The sequence below is a fragment of the Hemiscyllium ocellatum genome, chromosome 30 (assembly GCF_020745735.1).
Source record: "Hemiscyllium ocellatum isolate sHemOce1 chromosome 30, sHemOce1.pat.X.cur, whole genome shotgun sequence".
NCBI lineage: Eukaryota > Metazoa > Chordata > Chondrichthyes > Orectolobiformes > Hemiscylliidae > Hemiscyllium > Hemiscyllium ocellatum.
Genome location: NC_083430.1, coordinates 48,556,108 through 48,568,782, shown reverse-complemented (window position 1 = coordinate 48,568,782; position 12,675 = coordinate 48,556,108). Strand labels below are relative to the sequence as shown.

Here is a 12,675-nt window from a genome sequence, read left to right as displayed (position 1 = left end):
GGAGAAACTTGATTCAGGTCTCTTTGTTTCCTTCCCTGCATTCAGGTGTTTAGACCCCACCCTGTTTTGAGAGCCTCTCCTTTGTCAAAAGCTGTTTATCTCCCACTGCCTTAACTATTCACAATGATTTTGCTTTCTCCAATTATATTTCTTTCCATCAACTCATGTGAGCCATTAAACTGTTTTTCTGTAACCTTGGTAGTTTCTGATGGTTTCTGCCTATCTTCCTTCCCCTTTGTTCACTTTGAATTTCTCCCAGTTCTAGAAGGTTAATCTATTGGCTGAGCTGCTGTTGCTATTGGTAACACCTTTTGTCTTTGCTGCAGATTTTGTTGACATGCTAATTTGACTGGTTCTTGATGAAAGACTTTTGCTCGAATGTTAATTTTCTTGCTCCTCGGATGCAGCCTGACCTGCTGTGCTTTTCCAGCACCACATTCTCAACTCTAATCTCCAGCATCTGCAGTCCTCACTTTCACCTAATTTGACTTTTTGTCTTGGGTTCTGCAATTCTTATATTCCCATTATTCCTGAAAAACTGTATTCAAATAAAATATCCAAAGAAAAAGCAACATTTTGTGAAAGCTGGGAAGCTAATGTTGATCTCATTCTTTGTGCACCTTCTTTGCAGCCATAACATTAGATTAGATTCCCTACAGTGTGGAAACAGGCCCTTCGGCCCAACCAGTCCACACCGACCCTCCGAAGAGCAACCCACCCAGACCATTCCCCTTAACTAATGCACTAACTCTACGGGCAATTTAGCATGACCAACTCACCTGACCTGCATATCTTTGGACTGTGGGAGGAAACCGGAGCACTTGGAAGAAACCCACGCAGACACAGAGAGAATGTGCAAACTCCATACAGACAGTCACCCAAGGCCGGAATTGAACCTGGGTCCCTGGCGCTGTGAGGCAGCAGTGCTCTGGTCGGTTATCCTAATGCACTTTACATAGTATGATCTGCCCATACTGCACACAAAACAAAACTTTTCACTGTACCTAGGTACAATGTGACAATAATAAATCAAATCAAAATCAAAATTAAAATTATTAAAGAAACCTTTGAACAGGCTCCCTCCAATGACAAAAGTTGAAATCAATAGCCAAATCTTTTCTGTGATTTAGGATGAACTCTGAGAAAAAAAGGTAACAGATTTGATTTTTGAGTTTATCACCCTTGCCAAACCTTGTGTTATTCCAAACAATCCCATTCTACAATTGGCTGCCAAACTTCACAATGCATTCATTTTGTAGCCAATCACCTCATAGTTTTGATGCATATTAGACTGCCCCTTCTGTGCAATGATTGGGGCTGAGACATGACTGTTACAAATCATTGGATAACTACATCAACAAGTCAACTGTGGAATTTATAAAGGGAGGGTAATGGGGGAGGGGGAAGTGATTCAGTGAAATGGTTCATTCTGGTGACTGTTTTTACTGAGTTCAGCAATTCTGCAGCCGTATTTAACAGTCATGGGCCAGAACTGCTCAGTTCAGCTTGGACTGTCAAATCGAGTCAGACGAAAGAGTCTCAAAAAGTACCTTTGGCAATTTCGCGTTGTTTTAGTGGGTGATTCTACTGTGGGCAAAACATCCATTGTGCTCCGTTTAACTGAAGGAACATTTAGAGAAGACCACCAGAAAACCATTGGTGTGGATTATTACATTCATGTTCTGGAAACCACACCAACAGTCAGAGTGAAACTACAACTGTGGGATACAGCAGGAGAAAGGGAACACAGGTTTGCACAAGTTTTACTTGTGGTCTTCTTTAATAGTTTGTGGAGATGATGTTTTTATCTTCCAATCTTATTTATCATAATAGTTAAAACAGTGAATGGCTGGAACTGGTTAAACCAGTTTTATTGCACTTGATCTAATATTTCTGTTAGCGTCGCTGAAATCTATGTGCTGAGTGAAATCTGAATGATGACTTTGCTTAATGTCAAGTTTATAATCAGATCTAATGATGCTTGACTTGCAAATGCTTCTCTATTGGCAGAATGCTGGATCTGACCCAAAGTCCATTTTCACTGTTGTTTACATCAACAGTTCTTCCTGAAGTTCAATCTTTCTCTTCAATAACCGCTTTCTCACTGACAATTAAAAAAATGTCAAATACCTAGATGCTATACTTTTTAAAATTTGTAGTATGCAACACTACTGAATCTGATCTTAACCCCTATCCACTTACAAGGAGTTTTAATATTTCACTCTATTTTCTTTGTGAGAAGCTGCATGTTATAAAGCCACGTTCTGCAAGTTAATGCAAGCTGTTCATCTCTTTGTTTGGATAGACTTCTCTCAATTGTGAGCCAGACTCAAATCTTTAAACTAAGGGACACTGTTAACAAGCTTTACATTCCATGGTAAATTCTTTTGATGGCTGTGAAAGCAGAGAGATAAAGATATCATCTGATGAAGGAGGTTTACTGGTGCTTGTTGGTTGTTTTGGGTGTGGGACTTCCCTTGGGTTGAGCAGAAGGTCAGGGGTACGAGGAGAGAGAGGAGGGGGTGTACCATGAGTAGGATGGGCAGTTTGTTTATTTTGGTCTCTGAAGGGAGGGAGATCATTTGAAATCTGTTCATTTAACCTCTGTGCTTTTCAAGCCTTTCTTTCTGAAGGGCACTCTGAAAATCCTTGGAATTGAGTGATCTCAGTGTTAGTTTGGTGAGGTAGTAGTGAAATGGTAATAACATTGGACCTGTAATCCATAAACCCAGGCAAATTTCACTTAGAACATGGGTTCAAGTCCCACCAGGGCAGTTTCTAGAATTTGAATTCAATTACTAAATCTGGAATATAAAAGGGAACAAGCCAGTTCCAGTAATGGTGGCCATGGAACTAACATCAGTTACTATAAAAACCCATCTGCTTCACCACCTTCCTTTAGGGAAGGAAATCTGCCATCCTTACCTGGTCTGGCCTCCATGCCACTCCAGACCCACAGTCATGTGGTTGACTATGAAGTGCCACATTCTAGCAAGTCACTCAGTTCAAAGCTAGCCTTATCAGCAACACCCATCTCACAAAAGACTGAAGAAACAGGAATAAAACCATTTTCTTCTGTGTGTGTTATTTGAATAGCCATAGAAATAACATACAATTTGTCCAAAAGCCTAATGATGGCAAACTGAAATTAGTAACCTCAAAAGCTCCACAGGGTTTTGTCCTTGTTTTTGAATTCTACTATGGCCTGAACCCTCCTCATCTGTTACCTGCTCCAACTCCTCCGAGATCTCAGTGCTCTTCTAATTTTAGCCATGCCATCATTCGTGTCACCTTCAGTTACCGAGATACCACACTCTGGAATTCCATTTCTACACCTTCCCATCTCTCTACTTCGCTTTCCTCTTTCAGGTTCATCTTAAAATCTATGTCCTTTGGTCATTGGCTTTAATAATGTCATATGAGGTTAGGTGTCAAATTTTCTTGTAATAACACTACAATGATGTACTTTGGGAACTTTCAGTAGATTAAAGGTGTTAGCTAGTTTGGAGAAGATTTATCGCTCAGATTGAGGTCTTACATCCAAATTAAAGGTGCTACGTAAATACAACACGTTGTAGTTGTTGGTATGGTTTATGCTTTTACTCTTCACTCTTTCAGGTGTGTGAGAATCTGAGACAATTTGTAAAAGTCAGATTAACAATCGGAAGCATGAGATTGAAAGCATTTAAATGTAGTAACTGTTCATATATTGTTCATATATCAATTTTTTAGATTGCACGTATAAATTTCATAATTCATGTTTGAGAATATAACTAAGTTTTATGTGCAGATATACAAATGGAAGCAAGAACAGACCTTTTAGCTCCTTGAGCCTGCTCTGCCAATCAATGTAATCAGTCATGGCTGATCTAGTGTCTCCTACTTGCCTATCTCCTTTTCCACCTATCCACTCCACCCTCTCCTCCCTGACCTATCACCTTCGTCCCCTCCCCCACTCACCTACTGTACTCTATGCTAATTTCTCCCCACCCCCACCCTCCTCTAGCTTATCTCTCCACGCTTCAGGCTCTCTGCCTTAATTCCTGATGAAGGGCTTTTGCCCGAAACGTCGATTTCGCTGCTCGTTGGATGTTGCCTGAACTGCTGTGCTCTTCCAGCACCACTGTTCCAAAATCTGGTTTCCAGCATCTGTAGTCATTGTTTTTACCTCAATCTGGTGTGGAGTCAACTCTACATCCCTGTCAAACCCCACAACCTTTGACTCCCTTGTTACTTAAGAAGCTATCAAATGTAACCTATCAATATGGTCAAAGACAGTGTCTTCATTGCTTTTTGGGGAAGAAAGAGTTATGCAATTAATTTTTAATTTGGTGACACTTCACTACAAAAAAACTGGTAATGATCCTGAAGTAAATTTCTTACACTTAAAATGTTGGGACCGTATTGAATTAAAAGAATAACGTTGAGAATGGTCGGACCGTATAGCAGCTGATGGGTTGCATCATTGAAGAACTGGAGACATGAAATCTGCCATTATTTACGTGGTTTCCTTAATTAATTAGATTAGATTAGATTAGATTACTTAGTGTGGAAACAGGCCCTTCGGCTCAACAAGTCCACACCGACCCGCCGAAGCGCAACTCACCCACACCCCTACATTTACCCCTTACCTAACACTACGGGCAATTTAGCATGGCCAATTCACCGAACCCGCACATCTTTGGACTGTGGGAGGAAACCGGAGCACCCGGAGGAAACCCACGCAGACGCGAATTAAAGGTGAGTTAGTTTGTAATTCTCACTGAGAACAGCTTTTGTGTGTCATGTTGCCAAGAAGCTGGATATTTTGAATTATAGTTGTGAATTCAGTTTTTTCACACACAATGCAGCATCAAATAGTGAGATTTTATGGTGTTAACACATTCTTCATCTACCTTTTCAGAAGGCTCTTTATTCTTCAGCAGCATGCTTCCCCCTGCCCCCCACCCCCACCTCGAGTCGTCACAAACTCTTCGATGCTGGGTGTATTTTAGGGCTTCGATAGCCCACCCCAGTAAGTTGTCTACAGAACCAAAAGCAATTATCCTGCAGTCGCCTCAATCGGGAGTTGAGAGGATGGTGCTGGAAAAGCAGAAGGTCAGGCAGCATCCGAGAAGAGCTGACATTTCAGGCAAAGGCTCTTCATCAGGAATGAGGCTGTGAGCCGAAGGGGTGGACAGATAAATGGATGGGGCTGAGGGGAAGGTAGCTGACAGTGCGATAGGTAGATGGAGGTGGGGGTAATGGTGATAGGTCAGAGAGGGGAGTGGAGCAGATAGGTGGGAAGGAAGATGAACAGGTAGGACAGGTCATGTGGGCAGTGCTGAGTTGGAAGGTTGGAACTGGGATAAGGTGGAGGGGAAATGAGGAAACTGGTGAAATTCACATTGATGCCATGGGGTTGGAGGGTCCCAAGGCAGAAGTTGAGGTGTTCTTCTTCCAGGCATTGGGTGGTTCGGGAGTGGCAATGGAGGCAGCCCAGGACCTGCATGCCCTTGGCAGAGTGGGAGGGGGAGTTGGTTGGTGGGGGTGTCCCGGAGATGTTCTCTGAAGCACTCTGCGAGTAGGCATCCTGTCTCCCCAAAGTACAGGAGACCGCATCGGTAGCAACGGATACAGTAACTGATGTGTGGAAGTGGAGGTGAAACTTTGATAGATATGAAAGGCTCCTTTGGGGCCTTGGACGGAGGTGAGGGGGGGAGGTGTAAGCGCAGGTTTTGCAATTCCTGAGGAGGAAGGGGAAGGTGCCAGGAGAGGGTGGGGAGGGAAATATATATTTCGTGGTGGGGTCCATTTGTAAGCGGCAGAAATGGCGGAAGATGATGTAATGTATACAGACGTTGGGGGTGGGGGGGGGGGTGGGAAGGTGTTCTGTCCTTGTTGCAATGCGAAGGCTGCATTTGAGGGCAGAGGTGCAGAAAATGGATGAGATGCGCTGGAGGGCATCAACCACCATTTGGGAGGGGAAATTGCCATCTTTAAAGAAGATGTATTTTATCGTGGAACTGGTCCTCCTGGAAGCAGATGCGGCGGAGGTGGAGAAATTGAGAATAAGGGAGGCAGGCTGGGACGAAGTGTAGTCCAGGTAGCTGTGCAAGTTAGTGGGTTTGTAGAAGATGTCAGTGTTGAGTCAGTCACTATTGATGGAGATGGAACGGGTCAGGAAGGGGAGGGAGGTGTCTGAGACGGTCCAGGTAAATTTAGGATCGGGGTAGAATGTGTCAGTGAAGTTGATGAGCTGTTCAACCTCCTCGCAGGAGCATGAGGTGGCACTGATGCTGTCATCAATGTAGCAGAGGAAAAGGTGGGGAATGGTGCCAGCGTAACTATAGAAGATGGACTGTTCTACGTAACCGACAAAGAGACAGGCAAAGCTGGGGCCCATGCAGGTGCCCATGACTACTCCTTTCATCTGGTGGAAGTGGGAGGATTCAAAAGAGAAATTATTGAGGGTGAGGACCAGTTCAGCCAAACAAATGAGTATGTTGGTGGAACTGTACTAATGGGGATTTCAGGAGAGGAAGTAAAGAAGGGCTTGGAGGCCCTGGACATGGTGAATGGAGATGTACAAGGACTGGATGTTCATGGTGAAGATGAGGTGTTGGGGGCCAGGGTAACAAAAGTCTTGAAGGAGGTGGAGGGTGTGGGTGGTGTCCTGAACTTATGTGAGAAGTTCCTGGACCAGGGGCGATTAGGACAGTATCAAGGTATGTGGAGATGAGTTCGGTGGGACAGGAGCAGACTGAGACAATGAGTTGGCCAGGTAGTCAGGCTTGTGGGTCTTGGGTAGGTGGTTGAACTGGGTGGTGCAGGGTTCCTGAACTGAGGTTGGAAGCTGTGGGTAGGAGTCAGCTGATGAAATGAGATTATGTACAGTCTGGAAGATGATGGTTTGATCTCACAACCTTATCACCTCGGGATCTCCCACCCATCTCTATCAACGGTGACCGACTCAACACTGACATCTTCTACAAACCCACCGACTCCCACAGCTACCTGGACTACACCTCCTCCCACCCTGCATCCTGTAAAAATGCTATGCCGCACCTCAGCCCTCAAACCCCACCCCTCCAACTGCAACAAGGACAGAATCCCTTGGTCCTCACCTTCTACCCCACCACCCTCCATATACATTGCATCATCCTCCACCATTTCCTCAATCTACAAACAGACCCCACCACCAGCGATATATTTCCCTCCCCACCCCTATCTGCTTTCCGTAAAGACCGTTCCCTCTGCGACTCCCTCGTCAGGTCCACACCGCCCACCAACCTTTAGTGCATAGGGCTGTTGAGGTTGGATTGTTGAGTATAGTCAAGACTGAAATAGATATTTTTAATCAGTTAGGGATATGGGGATATGACAATGCTGTGGCTTTGAGGTTATTTTGTCCTGTTTTGTTTTTTGGAGACGTTGTAAGGCTGAGGTAAAAGCAGTCTACCAAATTCCTTAGAGTAAACAGCTTGTGAGGCCTTGGAATTTTTTAAGTTGGAACAATGGAGCAGCCTGGAGCCAGCTCTCTCAGTTCAGGCTTTTTTTGTTTTTTTAGTGTTTAGGTTGACCTTTAGGCAGTTGCTGTTGTGAACTTGAAGTAGAAACAATCTTTTCCCTCCCTCGTTTACAGCTAGAAGCTGGGGTTTCTCTCTGCTTTTGGGTTCTATCTGTGACACAAACTTACACTGAAAGATGGGTGAGGAAAAATTGGTTTCAAATCCAAAGTTTTATGAGTTTAGTTAAAACACTAATGACAGAAAAGTGATTTCAAGCTGTGAAATCTATTCGGGTTACAAGCAATTATAAACCTAACGCTTAACTTATTAACTAGGCAGCATTGTATTCTGTCTATGTCTTTAAAAAAAAATAAATGGTGTACATAAAGGTAAAAACTCTATGGTGTTCAAGACATCTGAAACTATACTGGAATAGTTAATTAGTAATAGTTACTGTATCTATTATTCTGTTGTTTCCAATAGTTGTTATTCTAAATTCCTCTTTTTGTTGTATTTTAACTATTGTTTTTAAGCAGTGGTTTTTTTTGTTTAACGTTGACTGGTTAGACCATTCGCAATACATCTGGGACATGCACTTCACATCTACCTTTTTAAAAAAAGGAGAAGGGTAGGGTCCAGGCATGCACCTTTTAAAATATTTTCAGGGGGTCTGGTCTGGTCCATAAAGGGTAAAGGCAGGAAAGTGCAGTTGACGATGATCAGATCAGTCCTGATAACATTGAATAGTGGAGCAGATTTGATGGGCTGAATGGCCTATGTCTGATTTGTATCTTGTGGTACTGTCATAACATGTGAAAAACAGTTACTTCAAAACCTAAAGTATTTGTACCTTCAAAGGTTTTCCATTTTGCCTGATGCAGTGGCTATTTCCCACACTGTACAATTGGGTAGCTGACTTAATGTTTGCCTGAAATATGTTCTAAAAGTCCAAGAAATAGTGGAATGGATTTTGCAGTTTCAGCTTGTACTGGATATTTTTTGGGATTGGTAGAAGGTAGGGGACACATTTGGAAGAGAACTCATTCTATTTTACTTTATTGTATTCACGGGCTATTAGCTGGGAAAATCTACTTAGTGTGACATCACTCCAAGAATTAAAGTTATGCTATTTGTGATTCTCTTTCAGAACCATCACATATTCCCATCTCCAAATGATACTTGGTGGACTGCTGGTATTTGATTTAACAAATCGCCAGTCTCTTGACTACCTCACAAACTGGCTGGATGAAAGTGGGACTGTGCTTGACCAATGCAAGTGTATCTTCATCCTGGTTGGCCACAAGAGTGATCTGTCAGCTGAAAGGCAGATCTCTCAAGAGGAGGCTGAACAGGTAGCAGCGAATTTAGGGGTGAGATACATCGAGACATCAGCCAAAGATGACACTAACATACAGGAGGTCTTTCGCACTCTGGCATCATCAATCGCTGAATCAGTGAAAGCTGAGTGACAAGTGAAAGTCAATGGCTGTTTATTTTTAAACAAACTTTTTTGCCAATTGATTTTTGAAAACTGATATGTCATTTTGGTTGGTATTGTTAATTTTGGCAACAAATCTACTTTAAGTTGGGGTGAAAGATATTTCCCAAAAGGGAAAGCATATCCTTGATCAACACAAGGCACTTTCTTTCTAACAACTTGCAAACTCGACCAATGAATGAGGGACAGTTTGAGGATGATGTCTTATAAACAATGAGTAACTTCAGAGTGAAGACCTTGCGTACAATGGTACCGCTGCGTTTGTAGTTGTTTTCTTTTTATTTGTGTAAATATAAGATTGTCCCATGGAACCAAGATATTGTCATGCCATTCAGCAAGTGCTTTACTGATGTCAGCATAACTACAGCATCAGATAGTTACAACCAGTTGCCATTACATGTCTCGGTCCCTGCACAGAGAGTATAAACTCTCAACTTTTACAGGAAGATGGGTGAGGATTAATTGGTTTTAAATCCAAAGTTTTATGTGTTTAGTTGAAACAATAATGTCAGAATAGTGACTTGAAGCTGTGGAAATTTATTGGGTTTACAAGCAATTATAAACCTAATACTTATAAACTAGGCAGCATTGTATTCCATCCATGTCTTAAAAACATTTTAAATGGTACACATAAAGGTGGAAACTTTATGACGTTTAAGATCTCTGCAAGCAAATCTTTGTATTTAATTTTTATATTGTCTTCTGAAAATGACCTAAAATAAAATAAACCATGTTAGTTATCCAGATTCTGTTTAAAGATTTATTCAGAAATCCCAATGTGTTTTGGGCAGCCTAGCCAGAATTAATTTGTTGTTGTGACTAAATAGTAAGAAATTACAAGAATATTAACGACAGAATGCATAAACTTCAAAAATAGAATATGACAGCACATCCCAAACTCCCTACCATCCACGATGACAAGGGCAGCAAGTACATGGAAATAATACCATCTGCAAGATTCCCCTCCAAGACAATCACCATCCTGACTTGGAAATGGATCACTGTTCCTTCTGAGGGCTGAGGAGTGACAGATGGAGTTTAATTTAGATAAAGATGAGGTACTACATTTTGGTAAGGCAAATCAGGGCAGAACTTATACACTTGGTAAGTCCTGTGGGGTGTTGCTGAACAGAGAGATTTTGGAGTACAGGTTCTTAGTTCCTTGAAAGTGGACTCGCAGGTCGACAGAATAGTGGAGAAGGCATTTGGTACACTTGCCATTATTGATTAGTGCATTGAGTATAGGAGTTGGGACTTCATGTTGTGTCTGTAAAACATATTGGTTAGGCCACTGTTGGAATACTGCTACATGAATGATGTTGTGAAACCTTGATGTGGAGGAGCCATTATTGGACTGGGGTGTACAAAGTTAAAAATCACACAACACCAGGTCATAGTCCAACAGGTTTATTTAGAAGCACTAGCGTTTGGAGCAGTGCTCTTTTATCAGGTAGCTGTTATCAACAGCTACTGCTACCTGATGAAGGAGCAGCACTCTGAAAACTAGTGCTTGCAAATAAAACTGTTGAACTATAACCTGGTGTTGTGATTTTTAGCATTGTGAAACTTGAGTTCAGGAAAGATTCACAAAGATGTTGGCAGGGTTGGAGGGTTTGTGTCTTAGGGAGAGGGTGAATAGACTGGGGCTATTTTCCTGGAGTGTTGGAGGCTGAGGAGTGACGTTGTAGAGATTTGTAATATCATGAGGGACATGGATAAGGTGAGCAGCAAGGATCATTTCCCCAAGGTAAGGTCAAAAACTAATATAAAACGTAGAACGTTACAGCGCAGTACAGACCCTTTGGCACTCGATGTTGTGCTGATCTGCTAAACTAATCTGATGTCCATCTAACCTACACCGTTCCATTATTATCCATATGTATGTCCAAAGCCCATTTAAATGCCCTTAACATCAACGAGTCTACTACTGTTGCAGGTAGGCCGTTCCACACCCCTACTACTGAGTGAAGAAACTACCCCGATATCTGTCCTAAATCCATCACTTCTCAATTTAAAGCTATGTCCGCTTGTGTTAGCCTTCACCATCCGAAGAAAAAGGCCCTCACTGTCCACCCTATCTAACCCTCTGATTATCATATACAACTCGATTAAATAATCTCTCAACCTCCTTCTCTCCAACGAAAACAGCCTCTATTCCCTCCGCTTTCCTTGAAATACATTCCTTCCATACCAGGCAACATCCCAGTAAATCTCCTCTGAACCCTTTCCAAAGCTTCCACATCCTTCCTATAATGCAGTGACCGGAACTGTACACAATACTCCAGGTGCGGCCTTACCAGTGTCTTGTACAGCTGAAGCATGACCTCATGGCTCCGAAACACACTCCCCCTACCAATAAATGCCAGCACACCATATGCCTTCTTAACAACCCTATTAACCTGGGTGGCAACGTTCAAGGACTTATGCACCTGGACACTGAGATCTCTCTGTTCATCTACACTGCCAAGAATTTTACCACTAGCCCAGTACTCTGCATTCCTTTTACTTCTTAAGTGAACTACCTCACGCTTTTTCCACATCAAACTCCATTTGCCACTTCTCAGCCTAGCTTTGCATCTTATCTACGTCTCACTGTAACCCACAATATCCTTTGGCACTATCCACAACTCTGCCTACCTAAGTGTGATCTGCAAATTTACTAACCCATCCTTCTACGCCCACCTCCAGATCATTTATAAAAATGACAAACAGCAGTGGCCCCCAAAAAATCCTTGCAGCAGGATGAACATTTCCCATCAACCACCACCTCTGTCTTCTTTCAGTTAGCCAATTTCTGATCCAAACTGCTAAATCACCTTCACCCCTGAAACACCGTATTTTGTGCAATAGTCTACCATATGGAACCTTATCCAACATCTTACTGAAGTCCATATACTCCACATCAACCGCCTTATCTTCATCCACCTGTTTTGTCACCTTTGAAGAACTCAATAAGATTAGTGAGGCATGACCTACTCTTCACAAAACCATGTTGACTATCCTTAATCAAATTATTCATTTCTGGATGATAATAAATCTTATCTCTCATAACCTTTTCCAACACCTTACCCACAACTGAAGTAAGGCTCACAAGCCTATAATTACCGGAGTTGTCCTGACTCCCCTTCTTAAGCAAGGGAACAACATTTGCTATCTTCCAGTCACCTGGCACTACTCCAGTCGACAATGATGACATAAAGATTGAAGCCAAAAGCTCTGCAATCTCCTCCCTGGCTTTCCAGAGAATCTGAGGATAAATCCCATCCAACCCATGGGGCTTATCTATTTTCAGATCTTCCAAAATTGCTAAAACCTCCTCTTTGTCAAACTCAACCTCCTCTAATCTTATAATCTGTATCACAGTGTTCTCACTAACATTGCCCTTTTCCAATGTGAATACTGACAAAAAGTATTCATTAAGCGCTTCCCCTATGTCCTCAGGTTCCATACACAACTTTCCACTGTCATTTTTGTTTGGCCCTAGTCTTACTCTAGTCATTCTTTTATTCCTGATATACTTATAGAAGGCCTTGGTTTTCCTTGATCCTATCCACCAACAATTTCTTATGTCCCCCCTTGGCTCCTCTTAGCCCTCTCTTTAGATCTTTCTGGCTAACTTTCAAGCCCTCTGAGACTTCCCACCTTATCCTCACATGAGACTTCCCACCTTATCCTCACATAAGCCTT

The 12,675-nt window shown here is 42.4% G+C and overlaps 1 protein-coding gene across 1 annotated transcript; it reads left to right on the top strand.

Annotated features, from left to right (window-relative positions):
- Positions 1 to 1,407: 1,407 nt before the first annotated feature.
- LOC132830026 (ras-related protein Rab-39A-like) lies at positions 1,408 to 9,728 on the top strand. Its single transcript, XM_060847487.1, has 2 exons — positions 1,408 to 1,750; positions 8,638 to 9,728. Exons 1-2 carry the CDS (start codon positions 1,482 to 1,484, stop codon positions 8,957 to 8,959), a joined length of 591 nt encoding a protein of 196 aa, XP_060703470.1. The 5' UTR covers positions 1,408 to 1,481; the 3' UTR covers positions 8,960 to 9,728.
- Positions 9,729 to 12,675: the final 2,947 nt, after the last annotated feature.